The 20,019-nt window shown below is 40.3% G+C and overlaps 1 protein-coding gene across 4 annotated transcripts in view; it reads right to left on the bottom strand.

Moving 5' to 3' along the window:
• Positions 1–14,456: 14,456 nt before the first annotated feature.
• The window catches only part of LOC132959487 (neural cell adhesion molecule 2-like), a 277,538-nt gene continuing 271,975 nt past the window's right edge, over positions 14,457–20,019 (bottom strand). For 3 of the 4 annotated variants that reach the window (XM_061032520.1, XM_061032522.1, XM_061032521.1), the window contains one exon: positions 14,457–17,294. In XM_061032520.1, coding sequence (XP_060888503.1) covers positions 17,180–17,294 — 115 coding nt within the window. In that variant the 3' untranslated portion in view covers positions 14,457–17,179. The remainder of the gene's footprint in view (positions 17,295–20,019) is intronic. The other variant, XM_061032523.1, reaches the window with a different exon arrangement.

Raw genomic sequence — 20,019 nt, 5'->3', positions numbered from 1 at the left:
CTATAAACTTTCAGGACTTGTGGGTTATGAGGCTTAATGTTTAGTTAAGGTTTCATACAATAAATTCACAATTTCTGTCCATCAAAACGAAGCCCTAATGAAGTTAAATCAACAAAGTCAAGTGAATAATAAGTTAGCAAGTTGCATCCTAAATCACAAGCTTTCACATCATTTTTAATATTTCTATTAACTGGTAATAAGCTAGTTTGAAATTAATATAATAATATCAAATGAAGCACTACCATCAAAAGTATATTTTACTTTGAGGCTTTATTCAATTAGAGCGACATTATAGTGCCAACAGTGTGTGGGTTAAATAATTAAATAAAGTTAACAATGGCTGGAGAGCACCATGATTACAAGTCAGTATAATTATTATTAATAATTTAATAATGCAGGCTGGTTAAATGTTGTGTCTAAGCTCCAGTTAATGGGCCTCCTGTCCTCTCTACCACCTGGATGTAAACCAGCAGAGTGGACGGATGGCATCTCATCAGTGGAATGTGCTTTTGAAATATTTTAATCTAGAAAAAGGGAATAAAGTTGTTCAGTATGTAGGCTGTGTCGGGTTAATCGACGGAGCAATGGAGTGGACGTTCACCTAAAAGGAGGGCTAAAGGTTGGCTAACATTAGCCACACTCTGCAAAACCAATTTGAAAAGTTTGCAAAGTCCTGCTTTTATAAATTGTGCTAAAAAATGACGTTTCATGAGTTTTTCCTCACCTATAGATTAATCCATGTAATCGACTAGGAAATGAGTGGCTAATCACAACTCTTTGAATACTCAGCTCGACAGTCCATATTTCTCTAAGTGGGACACAGTTCTTATATTTTATAAGTAATAAAGATGTCTTAAAACTAGCACTGAGTACACACAATTTTTAAACCCCACAGGTATTTATCAAGCATGAAGCTAGGTCAGTTTCTCCTGATTTCAATACCAATCAGATTCCCAGTCATGAAAAACAATGCAGACTTTTCTACCTATGGTTTTGGACAGTTTGACCTCTAACAGGCTCAAAGAACATCCCTCCATATTATTTCTTTAGTTAGTGATTGATACAGCACAGGAAGGAGACAATGACACAAGGGGAGCGGTATCAATCATCATTTGCAGAAGGTCAATGGTGTGGACACTGAAACCATTCTGCCCCTTTACTTTACTTTGAAATGTAACGTCTAGTTGGATTTAAGAGTCTGGACATAATGTTTAAAGATCCCACAATGACGAGGCGGGGTATTCATTAATTTGACCTTCACATAGATTATTATCCTTTCATGGATCTTGTATGAACATGCAGTCTGGTGTCTAGTAGACATATTGTATAATTCTATTTATTATGAATATTAAATGAGTTTGACCTACTGGGGTATCACATTAATGTTCAGGCAGGGAATTCAATTAAGACCACTGCAAGGAAGTGTCTTACAAGCAATGAATACAACAGTTGACTCTCGCTCTGGAGGAATATTTTCATGTTCTTATCTACCATCTGCTGCACTGACAAGGTGTTGCCTCTCTGTGATGGTTAATTATGTGCTGTACACTGGCAGAAATGCATTAGTGGAGGAGCTGTTCTCTAGTTCATGTGGTGAACCCAACCTTTCATGTTGTGAAACTGATTAAACCTTTAATCAAAAGTTATCAAAGTTAGACTCACTTTCTCCGTTATTATGAGCCAACGTTAAACATGTTCACACTTTTGGTGTGTAGCAGCAGCAGGTAGGGAGACGGATAACAGCAGAGGTAATGCTAATCAGTTTGATTCTATGTGACAAGAGAGAGAATCAATCAAATCAAATAGATCCCTTAAAAATAAAGATCTAGTTTTAATACTAATACATTTCCATCAGATCATTTAAGCAGGAGAATATTCCAACCTCTCAGTTTAAATAGGAAACTTGTTAGCCAACAGGGTGCTGGTTAAAGCGTGTAAGAGTGGAACTTAATGGACTTGAGCTTGTATTGTGACTTTCTCGTCTTCTAACTACTCAAAGTGCTTTTAAACCGCAGGTCACACCGACACATTCACATGCTGATGGTAGAGGCTGCTGTGTAAAGAGTCCATCAGTATTAACTCATCCATTCATACACATTCACACACTGATGGTAGAGCCCGCTGTGTAAAGAGTCCATCAGTATTAACTCATCCATTCATACACATTCATACACTGATGGTAGAGGCCGCTGTGTAAAGAGTCCATCAGTATTAACTCATCCATTCATACACATTCACACACTGATGGTAGAGGCCGCTGAGTAAAGAGTCCATCAGTATTAACTCATCCATTCATACACATTCACACACTGATGGTAGAGGCTGCTGTGTAAAGAGTCCGTCAGTATTAACTCATCCATTCATACACATTCACACACTGATGGTAGAGGCTGCTGAGTAAAGAGTCCGTCAGTATTAACTCATCCATTCATACACATTCACACACTGATGGTAGAGGCCGCTGAGTAAAGAGTCCATCAGTATTAACTCATCCATTCATACACATTCACACACTGATGGTAGAGGCTGCTGTGTAAAGAGTCCGTCAGTATTAACTCATCCATTCATACACATTCACACACTGATGGTAGAGGCCGCTGTGTAAAGAGTCCATCAGTATTAACTCATCCATTCATACACATTCACACACTGATGGTAGAGGCTGCTGTGTAAAGAGTCCGTCAGTATTAACTCATCCATTCATACACATTCACACACTGATGGTAGAGGCTGCTGTGTAAAGAGTCCATCAGTATTAACTCATCCATTCACACACTGATGGTAGAGGCTGCTGAGTAAAGAGTCCATCAGTATTAACTCATCCATTCATACACATTCACACACTGATGGTAGAGGCCGCTGAGTAAAGAGTCCATCAGTATTAACTCATCCATTCATACACATTCACACACTGATGGTAGAGGCCGCTGAGTAAAGAGTCCATCAGTATTAACTCATCCATTCATACACATTCACACACTGATGGTAGAGGCTGCTGAGTAAAGAGTCCATCAGTATTAACTCATCCATTCACACACTGATGGTAGAGGCTGCTGAGTAAAGAGTCCATCAGTATTAACTCATCCATTCATACACATTCACACACTGATGGTAGAGGCTGCTGTGTAAAGAGTCCGTCAGTATTAACTCATCCATTCACACACTGATGGTAGAGGCTGCTGAGTAAAGAGTCCGTCAGTATTAACTCATCCATTCACACACATTCACACACTGATGGTAGAGGCCGCTGAGTAAAGAGTCCGTCAGTATTAACTCATCCATTCATACACTGATGGTAGAGGCTGCTGAGTAAAGAGTCCGTCAGTATTAACTCATCCATTCATACACATTCACACACTGATGGTAGAGGCCGCTGAGTAAAGAGACCATCAGTATTAACTCATCCATTCACACACATTCACACACTGATGGTAGAGGCTGCTGAGTAAAGAGTCCATCAGTATTAACTCATCCATTCACACACATTCACACACTGATGGTAGAGGCTGCTGAGTAAAGAGTCCATCAGTATTAACTCATCCATTCATACACATTCACACACTGATGGTAGAGGCTGCTGAGTAAAGAGTCCATCAGTATTAACTCATACATTCACAGACATTCACACACTGATGGTAGAGGCTGCTGAGTAAAGAGTCCATCAGTATTAACTCATCCATTCACACACATTCACACACTGATGGTAGAGGCCGCTGAGTAAAGAGTCCATCAGTATTAACTCATCCATTCATACACATTCACACACTGATGGTAGAGGCTGCTGAGTAAAGAGTCCATCAGTATTAACTCATCCATTCACACACTGATGGTAGAGGCTGCTGAGTAAAGAGTCCATCAGTATTAACTCATCCATTCACACACTGATGGTAGAGGCTGCTGAGTAAAGAGTCCATCAGTATTAACTCATCCATTCATACACATTCACACACTGATGGTAGAGGCTGCTGAGTAAAGAGTCCATCAGTATTAACTCATCCATTCATACACATTCACACACTGATGGTAGAGGCTGCTGAGTAAAGAGTCCATCAGTATTAACTCATCCATTCATACACATTCACACACTGATGGTAGAGGCTGCTGAGTAAAGAGTCCATCAGTATTAACTCATCCATTCATACACATTCACACACTGATGGTAGAGGCTGCTGAGTAAAGAGTCCATCAGTATTAACTCATCCATTCACACACTGATGGTAGAGGCTGCTGAGTTAAGAGTCCATCAGTATTAACTCATCCATTCATACACATTCACACACTGATGGTAGAGGCTGCTGTGTAAAGTGACCATTAAAAGGAACTAATCCCATTCACACACGTTCATACGCCGCTGACGAAGCAGCGGGAGCAATTTGGTGTCTTGCCCGAGGACACATCGGACATGTAGCTGCAGGAACTGGGGATCGAACCCCGACCGACTCTACCAACTGAGCCACAGCTGCCAGAATTATTGCTCCAGAAAGTGAGAGTTTTGCTAAATGAAAGACTGGATACTTGGATTCTAACATAACAGTCTATACAACTATAGACGGAAACATTTAATATTGTGATGGAGTTGGGTTGGCGTACGTTATTTATAGAAACATACATCAGCTCTGCATCCTCTCCTGACTCTTTTAAATCCCTTCTAAAGACATATTTTTATATTTTAGCATTTGAGTCCTCCGGTCCTGAATAGACGTTTCTTTCAGATTCCACTTATTGCTTTTATTATCTCTCCTGTTTAGTCTATCGTATTTTATAATCCCCTGTAAACTGTTTCTTTGATGCTGTTTTTAAATGTTCTTTGGAAATAAATGTGACTTGACTTGATATAACTACATTTGAAAATGTCCTCTGTAAATTAATTAAATACATCCTAAAGCACTTCACATCAACGCTTAAGAAGTCCTACTGCTTGATTGCCAACAATGCCAATAGAATACAAAAACAGATATTAAAATGATGTTTGAGTAAATTATCAATATATCTTCACTAGACCTTAGTGAGCAGATCTGACAAGGTTTAGAGACAAGACAGAAAACCATTTCACTAGACCTTTAATGTCACTGCACAGCTCATTATTCACTCCATGTGAAAGCTGCTTCACTACATAAACACTCAATCAGAAAACATACAAACTGCTGGGTTTACAGTCTGCTCTTTCCTCAGCTGCAGCTTCAATAATAAAAAACCCAGAATATTAACCATGAGCTATATTCTGCTAGCACAGGCTCAACTCACAGAATGTCAACATTAATCATTTCTGAAGTATCTCTCCAACCTCAAAGTTGGAGCTGCAGAAGTTACAAAGGCAGCTACAAGTAGCTAAAAAAAAATCACTCCAACATGCCTCGCTCTGAAATCCTGATGTGCTGCTGGTTCACACCGCGCAGCAGTAACCCTATCGTGGATCTGAATATAGATATTTCATCTTGGCTGGATGCTTCCCCTTTGATAGTCTTATGCATATTCATCGAGCGTGATATCCACCAGAAGGTTATTATCCATAAATGTCACTCTGTAATTAATTAATCCTGTCTGCTGGTTGCTCTCGCTGCCTCATTAATGAGCCAAGTCTAGCTGATTGTATTCATATTCATGTGTCCAAATATACAGCTCTATTTCAGATTCACATGCCAGAATATTTCACTTCATTAGCAGCAGGAATCGCCGCAGGGCCCTTTGACAGGCAGGATCTGCGTTCGGATTTTCCCGTCCTGTCAGCGCCGTGTGCAGGATCCAGTTTGTCTGTTTGGGTTGTTACAGTAATGAGGACACACACACACACACACACACACACACACACACACACACACACACACACAGTGTGATTGAATGTCTTGGCCGTCGAGACAAAGTTTACTCACATTGGAATGAGAATCACCTTCGATGGGTAATGTGGTCCAAGGAGACAATTATGGGGGTAATTTTGTGCTGTTTAGCAAATTGATTTTTTAAGCTATCCCAAAGGCACATCTATTACTGTTGGTTTGAGTCGGTTTAATAAAAATCCAATATGAATTTGCACAAAGCAGAGATGAATAACTCTGGCGCATTAGGCTAATAGAGAAGAATACCACAGCTCACCAATGGCTTGCAAATAGTTTGACATTTACCCCACCATGCACTCAATTATTGGGGGAGAATTGTCCTCCTTAGGCTCTGCTCAGTAATGCACGGTGCTTTCTGCAAATGGTAATAATCTATACTCTGTAACACATGCCCAGCTGTGTGCTTAGCAGGATGGCTCTGCGCTTTGGGAGATAGCATCATAATTGGACGCTCACATGTCACATCCCCTCGACATTGGCCTGGTGTAAAGTCTTCTCGAGGAAAACACTAAATCCCCTCTCGTGGACTGTCAGTTCAGATAGGAGCATCAGCAAATGTTTTAAACATAAATGTAAATCGAGCGACTCGAGCAAAGGTCTTCTTTTGTGGGCCCGAGGCTTCTGATTTAAAATCATGGCAGTTACAGACGGTTGCATAAAACCACAATAACAGAGAAGCTTTAAAAAAAAAAAAGCCATCAAGTTTAACTGGTTTGCAAGCTGAAAACGTTTCAACGAGATGGGAGAGCTTCCCTGCAGAATGAAAACCAAAGAGGACAGAAAAATATAGTTTTGAAAATGATTCAATCTGCATGGATTAAAAAAAAAAAGATTCTTCTTGATTTATTTAATAAAAAAGGAGAGTATTAAAGCTGAAGCAGAGCCCTCAGGTAAGGACGACTCCTGTTGAATTAATGGATTTGCATGACTGAATTAGCAATTCAACAGTTTCTACTCATTACACATTTTCTTCCCCTGGTTTCTAAGTACTCGGACAAATTAAATCAGCAAAGTGAAGAACTCTCAATTGTATCAGCACTTAATCTCCTAAACTGAATTTATGGGATGAATTGAAGAAATAAGTGACATCACAAAGGGGACCCTCACCCTGCCTCACTTTTTAACCCCCTGCTGTGAACACACTTAAATCCAAAAATATCAAAATAATGTAGAAGAAGAAGTCAAGATATTGCTTCATCGTCAAAATTCATGAAAGTCTACGTCAGCTTTGTGTCACTTTTTTTTGTAGCCGGTGTAGATTCATTATTTATCCGGCTGTCTGACAGTTGAAGCATCTGTTTTTATGGGGTTTTCTTTTTTCACTTTCAGGAACACATGTCACACTTACTGACCGCCCGGGCTGCATGGTGGAAACAGTAAGAGAGCTGAGAGCTACCGGTCGTCAATGTGGAGGAGCAACAGCAACAACGTGTTTTGTTGATTTTAAGGAGAACGAGAGGAAACATTAAGCTGCACTTCAACTTCTGTCCAAGAAATAAAACATAAAAAAAGCCAAACTGTAGAGTTCAGAAGAACAGTCTGCCACAAGTTGATCAGGATGAAGAAATGGACGAACAGACAGGACTTTGCTGCTTGTGCAGGCGAAATAAACGTTGATTTAACTAAAAAAAACTAACTTTTTTTTTACAGTGTAACATTTGAGTTAATCAACAAATAAGACATACACTGAAGTGTTTGGATAGCGTCATGGGCCTACATGTCTTCACAGCACGGCAGACACACACCAAACACTCTGACAGGTTTTAAATCAATCATCTTTAGTTTTCCAAAAATAATTAAAAGCTCGTCTCTACAGATGCATGTCCCAAATCAAAGCAGGGGAATCTCAGAGATGGAAACACATCCTGCTCCCAGTAGATCACAAAACACACACACACCTGGACAATTCACTCCGACTCTGTGCAATAATAATGTTATATTATTTTTACCAAATCCACTTTGTGCAATAACATGTTATACTTTATGTGCACTGTGTGCATGTCTGTGTTACACTGAATATTACGGACTACACTTTTGTCAAAACTGCAGCTCAGCTGATCTATTTTTTAAAAATCTATTTTTTTGTACATTCTTAATTTTTCTTTTTTTATTTAAATTGTACTGTGTTCACTTTCTGTTTGCAGTCTTTGCTCTTTGCTGCTGTAACACTGTAAATTTCCCTGTTGTGGGATAAATAAAGGATTATCTTAAATAAAACCCCTGGGCTTTTATTTGAAGTTTTACGGTACATCCAGCAGGAGACGTTTTGTATTTTTGGTCTGGATTAAAGTGTGTATGACCATCACAAGCATCTGAATCACTAGTGTAAGTTAAAACAGAGGGAGAGGGCAAAGGTCACCAGATCATTGGATTCAAACCGACTCACTAAAAGTGACATATCTGGGAAAAGAGCACCACTCTCTGCTGTAGTTGTTGTTGGTCACACTGTAATATATTGTGTGTGTGTGTGTGTGTGTGTGTGTGTGGTGAGTCATACCTCGGGGTTCCTGAATGCATCATGATGTGGGGAACAGTGAGGAGAGCGTCTGCTGTCAGCGTTGAGTCTCGTCGGCTCTGGCAGAGCTTCTCCTAGAACATTTTGGATTTATTAATAATGTTGTCTCTTTTATCAAATCTGAGCACAGAAGATTACCTTGGAAAAAAAAAAACAGACTGTCACTAAGCTCAAATTAAGGCTGTTATTTTAGTCCTGGATGAAATTACATTTCCGACACACACGGCTCTCACTGGGGAGTGATGTGAGGTAGCTCATTAATCCTAAAAGCAATGAATTACCACAATCAGCTGACATTAGCCGTCTTTAATCAAGCTTTGTGCTTAATTCACTTTCAAACAACTCAGAACAAACTTCAGGGATTCAGAGTGGAGCAAACCTTTCTGACTTTCAGCTGGTGTCTAAAGAAAGTTTCTGTTTTGTGGTGAAGACAGATTACAAACTCCAGTTATGTTGTTAGCGAGCTAACTTGTGTTTATTTGACTTTTAGCCGCCTGTTCGCGAGCAAGCAAAAGGCCAGAGGCTAAACTAATCAGCCGGAGTCACAAGATAAACTGAACTGGTAAAATAAAGGATTAAATCTGCTTGTTAAAACTTAAGCTGAAAGAAGTGAAACCACTTCTCCCCCTCTACATCACAGACTCAGACGGAGACATTTTGGGTTCTTCCTGGATTCACAGTCACCTGAAATCAAATTTGTACGGTTGCCTAGAAACAGGGGCTGGGTCAACCGATCCTCTGGCTCATCTGAACCCACTCCACACTACATAATATCTCACGCTGTGAATTTAAATGAGTATCATTCAGGTTCCTACTGTTCGACAGTAAGCCTAAAGATAAAAATTCACCCTGAAACTCCCTGACGCAGTTCAACAGTTTTGCTTTTCTGGGTCAATTTAAACGCCTGCTGCTGCTGCTGCTGCTGCTGCTGCTGCTGCTGTTGTTGTATTATTCAAATGCAGATTAAAGTTCTATCACTGTATTTCCTGCACAGTTGATTCTGCAAAAGCAAAGTCATTACACTGTGATTGTAAAACAATGCACTAAGCATCACTAATAATTGATGCATCATCGTGTTTTTATTGTGTATTTGACTTTAAACTCAGCTAACAGCAGTTCACTTCTATATATTATAAAACACCTAATGGGACTACTGAAACCCTCTAATTATCTTTTATTCTCATTCTACTTGGAAAGGAGGTAATCTATCCGATACTCGTACCTGCAGCGGTCTCATGAATATTTAAAAAAAAGACTCACAAAAGGTTTGAACATGCATCACAGGCTGGCTGATCTGCAGAAATAAAGGCCCCAGCGTTGAATGATTTACATATATAACTGCTCATAAGTGAATTTCTGGCATTACATTCAGATTTCATTGTGATGTGATTTCAACAAGCGGAGAGAATTCATGCTGCACGCTGCACTTGACGTTCTCCGCTGTGCAAGGAGGTGCCCTTTCATCCAGCACAAAAAGGTATTTCACAGCTCAGCTGTATATGCACAGACTCCATTATGTCTCCTGTAGCTCCGTAATGGAAGAGTCCTGAATCAGCGCACAGAAAGATGAAGTGACCAGCGGACGTGACTTCTTCCTCATATATTTATCTGTGTCTGCCCTGAATATCAAAAGGCCTCTCACAGGCGCTCAACACACCTCATGTGTTTCTCTTCTAAAGGCTCTGCATCACTTTGAAAGAGTTACAACCTCGAGTCATTTAGGCTCAGTCCCTTGGAAAATCCTCCCGGTGTGTCCTTGAACACAGCCCGCCGTGCGAACCGCCATAAAGCTCTCATTTGTCATCTGGATTGTGTCTCAGTTTCCCCCAGAGCTCGCTTGTTGGGACAGCGTGAGGACTCTTTTATCTCTGGCTGCTTTAATAAGAAAAATAAAGGGTGGAGAGTCTTTGTTTTACTCCATGTCTGCACCCTGTTGTTCTTGTTAAAGCCGCTCTGAAAGCCAATTTAAGTAAAGCTTCAGCTCTGACACGACTTCAGCTTGAATTCTTTTAAACATCAAGTCGGCAACTTGTTTCTGTGCCCGGGTAAGCTCCTCTTCTGGAGAGTTAAAGGGTGATATTAAGTTTGACAGATGTGTGAATGCTGCAGGTTGCAGATCGTCTTTGTGCCACGCTCGGCTGTAGCTCCAAATGAATGAGGACGATAAACGTAAGGGCGCTCATAGAAATGTTAAGTGATGCTTCCTTTCTGAGACACAGTCACTGATAGAAATGCTTCTGATGAGGAGGAATGCCTCAACTCCAGGAATCTACTGAAGAGGAAAACATCTTTCCACTTCCAGGTATGCTCACCTCTACAGCTACAACTCTGGATGGAATTATTCTGCTTTTCATTTGCAGCACTTTGAATTGATTTTTATCAGCCTTGGTCTCAGGATCTTGGGATCTTGGGATCTTGGGATCTTGGGGCGGCAGTAGCTAAGTCTGTAGTGACTTGGAAACAGGAGGGTGCAGATCAAGTTTGTAAATAAGTCTGGTAGCCGGAGAGGTGCAAGTTCACTTCCTGAGCTCTGCTGATGTGCTCCTGAGCAAGGCACCGAGTAATGTAATGAATAAAAGATGCCACCATGTCTTTATAATTCCAATGTGATCATTCTGTTTACTCTGAAGACAAAGCACAAAGCCAGGGTTGTTTATCGCCTGAGCTGCTAGAAGAGTCTTTGAAAATGATTATTTGAGCTTCTTTGTCAAAGATCCTCCAGGTTATTTTGTATTTCTCCTTGAACATAGTCTTTTGCATAACTCAACAGCATTGTTTTCCCCTCTTCTCTTTCTCTGTGGCTTTCAATTTCTCCAGGAATTCTGTAAACTTTTTACAATGCCAGCAGACCTGCACGTACCTCACAAAACTATCCTCTGTAAATACAGTATGATCCAACCTATTACCTATCGCTTCAGTGAAATGTTGCAGCAGCATTGCAGCAAAATGTTGAAAGGGAAAGAATGAAGAACAGGGTAGCTGAGACACAACACATAAATAAAGTTTTCAAATTCTCAAAAACAAAAACATAAATAAATTCGCTTCATAACCCTCAAAGACGAACAAAGTGCTCAAAACTTCACAATGTAAAAACATGTTATTAAGTAACTTTTCTAACTAGTCCAGCTCAGTATGTGGAAAACTAATCAACCATATTACAAATGATATCTGAGCAAAAAGTAGGTGTCCAGTATGTGAATTAATAAAACATTTCTTACCATCAAAACGTCTTTGGTCCTCATGTTGATGATGAATATAACTTCATCATAGCAGGAGATCATCTGCATTTTCCAACACCACCTGAATGCATCTTATGATTCAAAGTAGCATACTGGAAAATCAGCTGACAGCAAAATAATTTCACCTGAATCAACTCATTAGCATTATCATTAAGTAATGTGATGCTTTAAGATTGTTTAATAACTCTAACAGCTCAGGTAGACTCAACATAGTCAGTCAGCTAATTCAACTAATCTAATTCAGCTGATCTACATCAGCTGATCTAGATCAGCTGATGTAGATCAGCTGATCTAGAGCTCTGCAGCTTCTCTGTTAAAAACATGAACTTGAATGTCTTACCTGGCGTCAGGTGACTTCCTCTCTCTCAGTTCTCCTGGGAAACAGCTGCTGCTCTTCTCTCTTCTTCTGTTCAAGTTATTACCTGCCAATAGTGTGCATTAGTATGTTCTGTCATGTTAGAAATAGTCTACTAAAGCTAGCCACAACACCTTATCCTGATCTTAACCTAATCCAGAATGTGCAGCCTTAGCTTCTTTTTCATTTCAACCACCTTCTTTGCTGTTTCGTACCTCCAGTATCCGGTCCATTAATCATTTTGCTCAGTTTTCTTCCTTCTTAATTTCAGCTTGGCCTCTGATATCCAATGGATTGATCCATTTCAGGAGGGGGGCACTGACACCTTGTCCCCCCTTTTCAAATGGGCTCTTCCATAATTAGTGTGATGTCTAAATTGGTTCAGGTAGTAGAACAGAAGAAATTGCAACCTTATAAAGAGAACTTTGTGTAAAACCTGCCAGAAATAATGCAGAATATGACACAGGAAGACTCTATAGAACATATCATACATGAACTCACACATTGCAAAGAGAAATAAGGGAATTAATAACTGTAATATCTGATCAAAAACACAATGATAAAGTAGGGAACCACCAGGAAAGATATTATGTAGGGTGGCTTATCTTCATATCACACACAAAGGAGTTTAAATAAGCATTCGGACAGTTTCTCTAATTTCTGCACAACTATTGCCTTTTACTCCAGGTTAATATAAAGTTTGCCAAAGCTATTAAATTTGAAGAAATTAGTCTTTACAAAATTGTGAATGAAAAACATGTATAAGCTATGTAACAGGTCAATTTCTTCTATCATAATTTACTTTGCTGCTTAATGGGTTGGTGGGCAAGTCGGGCATTTTCAAAGAATTGCTAGTTGGCAACAATATTTTTTTTCCGCCCTGACAGATAAGAATTAGTGAGTGCACCTCTAGTTCACCTGCCGCTTCCCTTCTTCTCTGCTGTCAAAATCAAAGGTGTGTTGGACCTCAGCTGGGAGAGTCTGAATTCAAGCAGATTAAGAAGAGCGGTGGGCTGTACCTGCCAGAAAGCTCTCTGCTGGATTTGCCCGTGTGGCTGAGAAACTTCCTCACAAAGTTTGTGAAATTATCTAGTGTTTGAGTCTCACTGTGGAACCGGAGAGGAGGCATTTAAGTTCATGCATTCTTCTGAGAGAGAAAACTTCAACAATGGCTGGGAGATTTCTTTCCAGACTTACCAAACTTCTCTTATAGTTTGGATTAAGGTGCTGTCAGCGCACGGCATCATGGGAGACTCTGCAAACGGAAAGATTAGGGAAGAAATATTACCTGAAGGCTTACTGTGCTATCTTTTCCTTGTGGTGTTTTGGCTACCGAGAGGCGTTCAAGAGACTAAAACACAGTGTTTGCTGATGTGTGCCTTTAGTGTGTGGTCCAACACAAAAGAAGGAATCACCTGTAGCAAACTGTGAGGGAGCCAAGAGGATGACTTCAGTATCTTCTCTTCTCTGCATCTCTTCAACTGAATGAGCGAGTGTGTTTGATGTGCAGACTTCCACTGAGCCCCTGTGGGAGATGAAGTTAAAGTTTGTTACCCTTGTTAGCAGAGGCCCTCGCAGCCAGAAACAGAATCCATCCAGCAGGCGGCCCGCTGCGTCCCTCCCCCACACGGGAAGATGTCTGAGAAGCGTTATCTGCTGCCTTCAAAACGAGCGCTGAAGAGGGGGCAGCTTTGTTATCCAACACTGTGGCTCCACCGAGCTATTCACAATTGTTTTAATTCCTCCTTTGAGCAGAGCTTCATTTATCATTAAAGCGCTGCTCCTGTTTCAAGGAAGAGGGGCCAGATCTGGATGCAACACCATTTGAAGCAGGAGTAATGGAGGCTTTAGGAATGACCTTGATGAAAATAGCACCCTGTCCTGTGGAAAAATGAGCTCTGCCGACTTCAGCGGGGGGAAAAATTAAAAGCTATTAACGTTGTGTCTTTGTGCAGAAGTCGGCTTTTGTCTGACAATTGCTCCAGACTACAGAACAGCCCGGTACAATGCAGGGGATTATAATGAAATGTTCACCCAGTATCAGTATCTACAACACTATCTTCTTTTCCCCACCGTGGTGCTCAGTGTTACATTACCTTCAGAGTGAAAACCCAGGAAGAAATGTGAACCCATTTCAGATTTCTTCCACGCTGCAGCTTTACTCATTTTATATTTATTGCATCCCCCACTTATTTCTTCTCCCCAGGACTTATTCCCACACTCTTACACTAATATTTGTTGCTTGAACGTAGAAAGAAAAACAGTTTAGTGTTAAGATTTGGGAATGAAAAGTGCAGCGTATTGATTATACTCAAAGGGCGTAACCAGTTTGTTTTCATACTGGGAAACTGAGGCTTTCTTTATTCTATTTCTGATCTGTTTGTTAGAAAATAAACAATCCTCTTGATGGCTGCTAATGGTAGTTTTTAAGCAACAATTTTCTCCACAAACTTGAATAACTTTTTTGGACACCAACACGTGAGCTGAAGAAAACACGATGAATGACAACGTGCCACGCTCTTCTACCAGGACATGTTTATTTACAGCGGCAAATGACAGGAGTCACAAGTGTTTCCACAGGTACGTACAGAGAGACATCAATAGTTCCCACCTCCTGCACAAAGCACACTCAGCGGGGACAGTCCAGGAGACACAGGGAGCATGGGGACAAGAGGACACATACTGTACACTGAGCTCAAACACACCTGTTTTACCCCCTACAGAAAAAGGACTGAGGTTTGGTGGAGGAGGAGGAGGGGGAGGGGGGAGAGGAGAAGAAGGAGAGGAGGGAGTTGGGTATTTTTCGACTCATATTCAAATACAAAAGAACATGTACAAATCGTATAGCCTCCAGGCACTCCAGGCTCCCATATTTACAGTCATCGTAACAGGCAGCGGAACCACTCCATGGCAGGACCATCCGTTTGAGATATGCAGGTACAAGGGCCCGCTGTGAGGAAACAAAGCCAGCACTATGAGGTCTGAGATAAAAACCAGTGGAGTCTGAGAGCCGGGGAGAAGTGGGCACACACACACACATGCGGAGTGGAGTGCTGCAGCCCGGGGAATTAATCACTGTCGAGAACTACATAATCAGGTTTTACCTATCGGAGCGCCCTGTGAAACTCGGGGTAAGAGCTCTTGCCAAGTCACTCCACACTCACAGAGATTGGACATTCATACTTGGCACGTGGTCATATATGACTTGCAGGGCTGCAATGCATCATGGTACTGAATAATTCAATCTAAAATAAATAGTTCAACACATAAACAAATAAATAAAATGAAAAAAAAAAGCCAGAAAAGGACGTTTGTTAAACTTATTATTTCAGTTGGGAGAATCTTTCAAATTGACACATTCATACACAGATGACTCACAGTAAGTGCAGATACATTCAACGGACACACATGCAACCTGATTCATGTAGACTAGTCACATATGCATGTATGCACACACACACACACACACACACACACACACACACACACACACACACACACACACACACGTTGACACACGGCCATGTGACGATGCATTACATTGCATTTAAACCAGATTTCTGCAGCCCATCAACACACTCACGGGTTACAGCATTTATCTGACATCTAGTAGTTACACACGTCTGCCTCTGTCCAGTGTGGTCGACTACAACCCACAGTCCTAACACTACGTTTCCCAGAATCCAAAGCACCACATTAATATTCAATTGTCTGACACATTCTGTGGCAAAAAAAAAGAATAAGCAGCGATCAAAAACTGAATTGGATGGTCTACACTGCTGCGGCGGCATCGGGCCACGAGAGGGAAAGAAGAAAAAAAAGGCACACTAATGCCGTAATTACTGTCTGCATTGGAATGCCGTGAAATAGCCTTAGGGCATGGGCTTTCTTAAGGGAAACAAATGACAAGGAAAAGTAATAGTACACCGTCACTAAACTTTGGACCAAAACACAAGAAAAGAAGAAGAAGAAGAAGAAGAAGAAGAAAGAAAACAGCTTTTCGTCTGAGGAGTGTTCTCAAGAAAAAAGCCAAGCCTGTTGCATTTTGAAAAAAGACACATCCTTTAGGGTATATTTACATAAAAGCTTTGTAAAATATTCTTTTTTTTTCACCTATGTACAACACATGACAACATCAGAGAGATTTAGATCAAGAACAAAAGCTTAAAAAAACATCTGAGACAGGTATGGATAAAGAAAATGTTTTTTTTGTGATTAAAAACATCGATGACGGGCATGTTGATTGTTTTCTTTACTCAGTTGTTCCCATGCTTTGAGTCCTTCCAGTCACTGCTTTCTCTAAAGACAGCAACAATTACATAACAACCATTCAGGATATTTTTTTTAAGGGAAGGCTCTCAACTCTTTAATATTGATAACTAACATGATCTCAAAGCGTACATTAGTTTGCAGTGCAGTCTGTAGGCAAACGTTGTTAGTGAATAGAAGAGTGTCATCAGCGTAAAGAGTGCGCCAATAATGACATCAGTGCAAATATGAGTCTTTAGACGTCAAAGACTAAATTTTCTTCAATATGTTTTAGGTTTGTGTTCCTGCAGTGGAAGCTTTGATCCACAATAGCCCTTCAGAAAGCCATATTAATCAAATTCTTCTTAATAATAATCTATGATTGCATCCTGTTGGATACTTTTTCATCCTTGTAAAATATCTCACAAGTACCTGGAGTCAAGATTCCTTTAAGAAATACAACCTCAAAGTCTCATTGCACAATTTACCCTTTGCTGAAGCTAGCTAGCTTGAAATAATTCAGCATTAGCCTCATGTTAGCCGTGCGTTCCCTCCGACCAAGAGTATTAGCTGTGGAAGCTAACATCGAGCTAGCAGGTTAGCTTTGCTTGCATTTGTGGAAGAGGTCATGGTAGGGATTGGGTACGGAAATCTTTTTAGGGTTGTAAAACACAAAGAAGAGGGAAAAAACAACATTTATGACCAGACACAACAAAAAGAGAGACAAAGAAAATACAATCATTGATCAACAAGAGCTTTCCACTGATGCCATGTTTTTTGATACATATATCACTCAGGGTGTGTAAAAGTTTGACCCTTTCTCTCTTTCTATTTTCTCCTTATTATTTGTATTTACACATGCCTTTCACTTGGGCATTGTTATAAACAGATATGGTATTTTACTCCACTATTTTCCAGTGCTGAAGTTTCTCTGGGTTTTGGTCTCGTGATCCGAATGTTCTTTTGGTGGCGAGGGGACCGGACCCTTTTACGCTTTGCTGATGTCGGGCTTTGTGTGGATGCTGTTGTCGCTGTGCACTTTGATTTCAATCGTATCTGGCTTGAGAGACTCTTTTCCATTTTCTTCCTTCAGCGGTAGTTTCCTGCGGAGCAAAAAGTACACAAGTGGACGTGAGATTGGCAGCAGGCACACTTCACAGCTGGTTGATTATAAGAACTTAAAGCACACATATAGTTAATGTTCACAGGCACAGACTGGAGAGTGACCACCTACAGGATGTTTTTGTATGAAGCAGGCACATACATAAATGCTGGCTAAATAAGCACTGAATTACTGCCATTAGAAAATATGGGCTTAATGGTTTCCTCCACAAAATGTGTACTTTCCTGCTTTAAAGCCCTTCAGTAATCATCTTTTAGACCTTTCCGTCCGTGAATGAGTTGCCCCCATTGGGACTAATAAAGCTGAATTTAATTGAAGTGAAAAGGCAGCAGGGATATTAAATATAAAAGCCTTAGAGGACTGCTGGCAGGCCTAAAGAAAGGTATTATTCATAGTGGTGCTTTACTTTGGCCTTGATGGTTGGGGACTTGTGTTGAGATGAACTGCTACTCTTTAATAAAACAACCACAAGTTAATTCTACTGATGAATAACAGAAAATATGTTTTAGATTTTCACTTCCATTGAAATGATTATATGGAACCATAAAAATATTTTTTGAATTACTACATTTCTTTATTGTGGTTAATTCTTCTTATGCATGTCTTTGTACTTGTTTCTGTTTAATATTTATTGTTATTTTTTTCTGTGTTTTTAGTGCATCATATTTTCTTTGCATCTTTATGTCGTTTTTTGCGTTTTTGTGGTTGTATTACATCCCTCTGTTTTTATTTTGCACCTCTTTGTGGTGTTTTTCTATCGTTTCACTTATGTCATAACAAGATATTTAAAATGTGATTTACAGCAGGCCAGTAGACCTATTCCATCATCCGTCCATGCTTTGACTTTAATAAGAAGAGAGGACGTATTTAATGTTTAGACTAATAAAACCATCATCTTTCCTCTTCAAACTTCCCCAAATCTGTTTTGCTATGAAAGCTAAAACCTTCTGTAGCCACAAGTAAGAAGCAGGCAACCATCCACTCACCACAACTGATCAAGCTGCAAATAAAAGCTGGATGACTCAATATGCAACTGTGTCAGAGCCCCAGATCCCCAGGGTCCCCAGGTCCCCAGGGTCCACTAAAGTCCAAAGTTCACAGAATATCAATTGGTGGTAACAATAAGTTATCTGCTCAATTTAGTGTGTGCACTGTATTTAACATTTTACAAGGCACTCCAATTAGTTTTTATGTAAACATCCATTTTATGGATCATGGGAGTTACTACATAACCTTTTGAACCTGCTGCTCAACGACCTCCATGCAGCTTCCTCATTTTCAGAAAAAACTGTCCTTATGAGGTCATAGTGATGTCATCAACGTTAGCTTGTCTTTAGCTTGGAGACGATAAATGATTTAGGAAAAGGCTGCGTTTTAAATTGGGGGGTGAAAGATGAAATTCAGATGCATTATGGGAGATGTAGGATTGACAGACTAGTGATGAAGAGTCGGACGTGGGCCGTCTTTAATTTTGACTTGGCGGTGACGTGCTTAGTCTGGGAAAAACACACCCAGGGGTTAAGTGGTCTAAAGGGGCCCACAGTCCAGGTTTTGCCCTTTGACCCTCTAAAAGGTTAATACGGCTATGTCGCAAGCAAACCAATCGGAGGCAATTTCAACATGTGACAGCAACAGATCCTTTTGTATGGATCTGAACATGAAGAAAACGTTACACCTGTCACATTTGAAACATCGTCTTTGGCCTTCCTTTGCTCGCGCTTCTCTCAGTTTGAAGGTTGATCTCACTTTTTCAATGCTCTGCTCTCATTTTTCCGCCTTGTGCCGACCTGAACAACATCAAGGAGAGCACGTGTCCCATTTTGCTTTGGATTTGATTCACTTAGAGGGAAGAAGAAGAAGAAGAAGAAAGAAAAAGAAATATACATGCACGTTGTATAGAGAAGGAGCCATTTGATTGGCTGACTGCTTTGCTCATCTCATCTTCCACGACTCTTGTTTCGAGGATTTCATCAGAAAGAGATTGCAGCTTTATCTTTATGATAATGCGGGCGCAAGATGAAAATCTAACCAGACGGTGTTTCCAGAGATACGATGCATGTGAGCTTTTGTCTGAATCCAGCAGAAAGTAGCACTTATCATAATGCAGCCAATGAGTAATGGTCCGAATGGAACAACACAGTGACATCATTTCACTTAAATAGCTGCGATTTGTAACATGCATTAGAGGTAGGTGATTTGTTTTAATGGCCCACATTTATACCTGAATGTTTCTTACAATCATGCTTTATTTAGACATTTAAAACGGCACATAATTAGGTGTCAGCTATTCAAAAAGCTATATTAATCCTTCTTCTCTGCTACTTCAGGTTATTCCCGAGATTAATCTGCAGAAATGTAATCATTTGATCTGCAGGAAAAAAAGGACTCAGGATTGTCAGTTTTGCTTCCTGAAGCTTCAAAATACCAAAAGCTGCTTAAAAACAAACACACAGACATTGTGAGGAAGTATGAACCCTGTGCTGAAATTACAGCAAGGGGACGTCTGCTGCCAGGTTGTCCCTGTCTGATTTTAACGACCAAAAGCCCAGATAACAATAAACAAAGAAAGAGACACAGAGGAGGGAAATATTGAGTTTTTAGTTCTTTTTGAACATGAAAGCTGTGAAATCCTTTCTGCTCCACTGCATCTGTTTGGATCTGTACAGATTGGATAAGAGGAATCAATAAAGATGTCTGCTTTTTAT

This window comes from Labrus mixtus, chromosome 24, assembly GCF_963584025.1.
Source record: "Labrus mixtus chromosome 24, fLabMix1.1, whole genome shotgun sequence".
Classification (NCBI taxonomy): Eukaryota; Metazoa; Chordata; class Actinopteri; order Labriformes; family Labridae; genus Labrus; species Labrus mixtus.
This window is presented reverse-complemented; position numbering and strand designations above follow the sequence as displayed.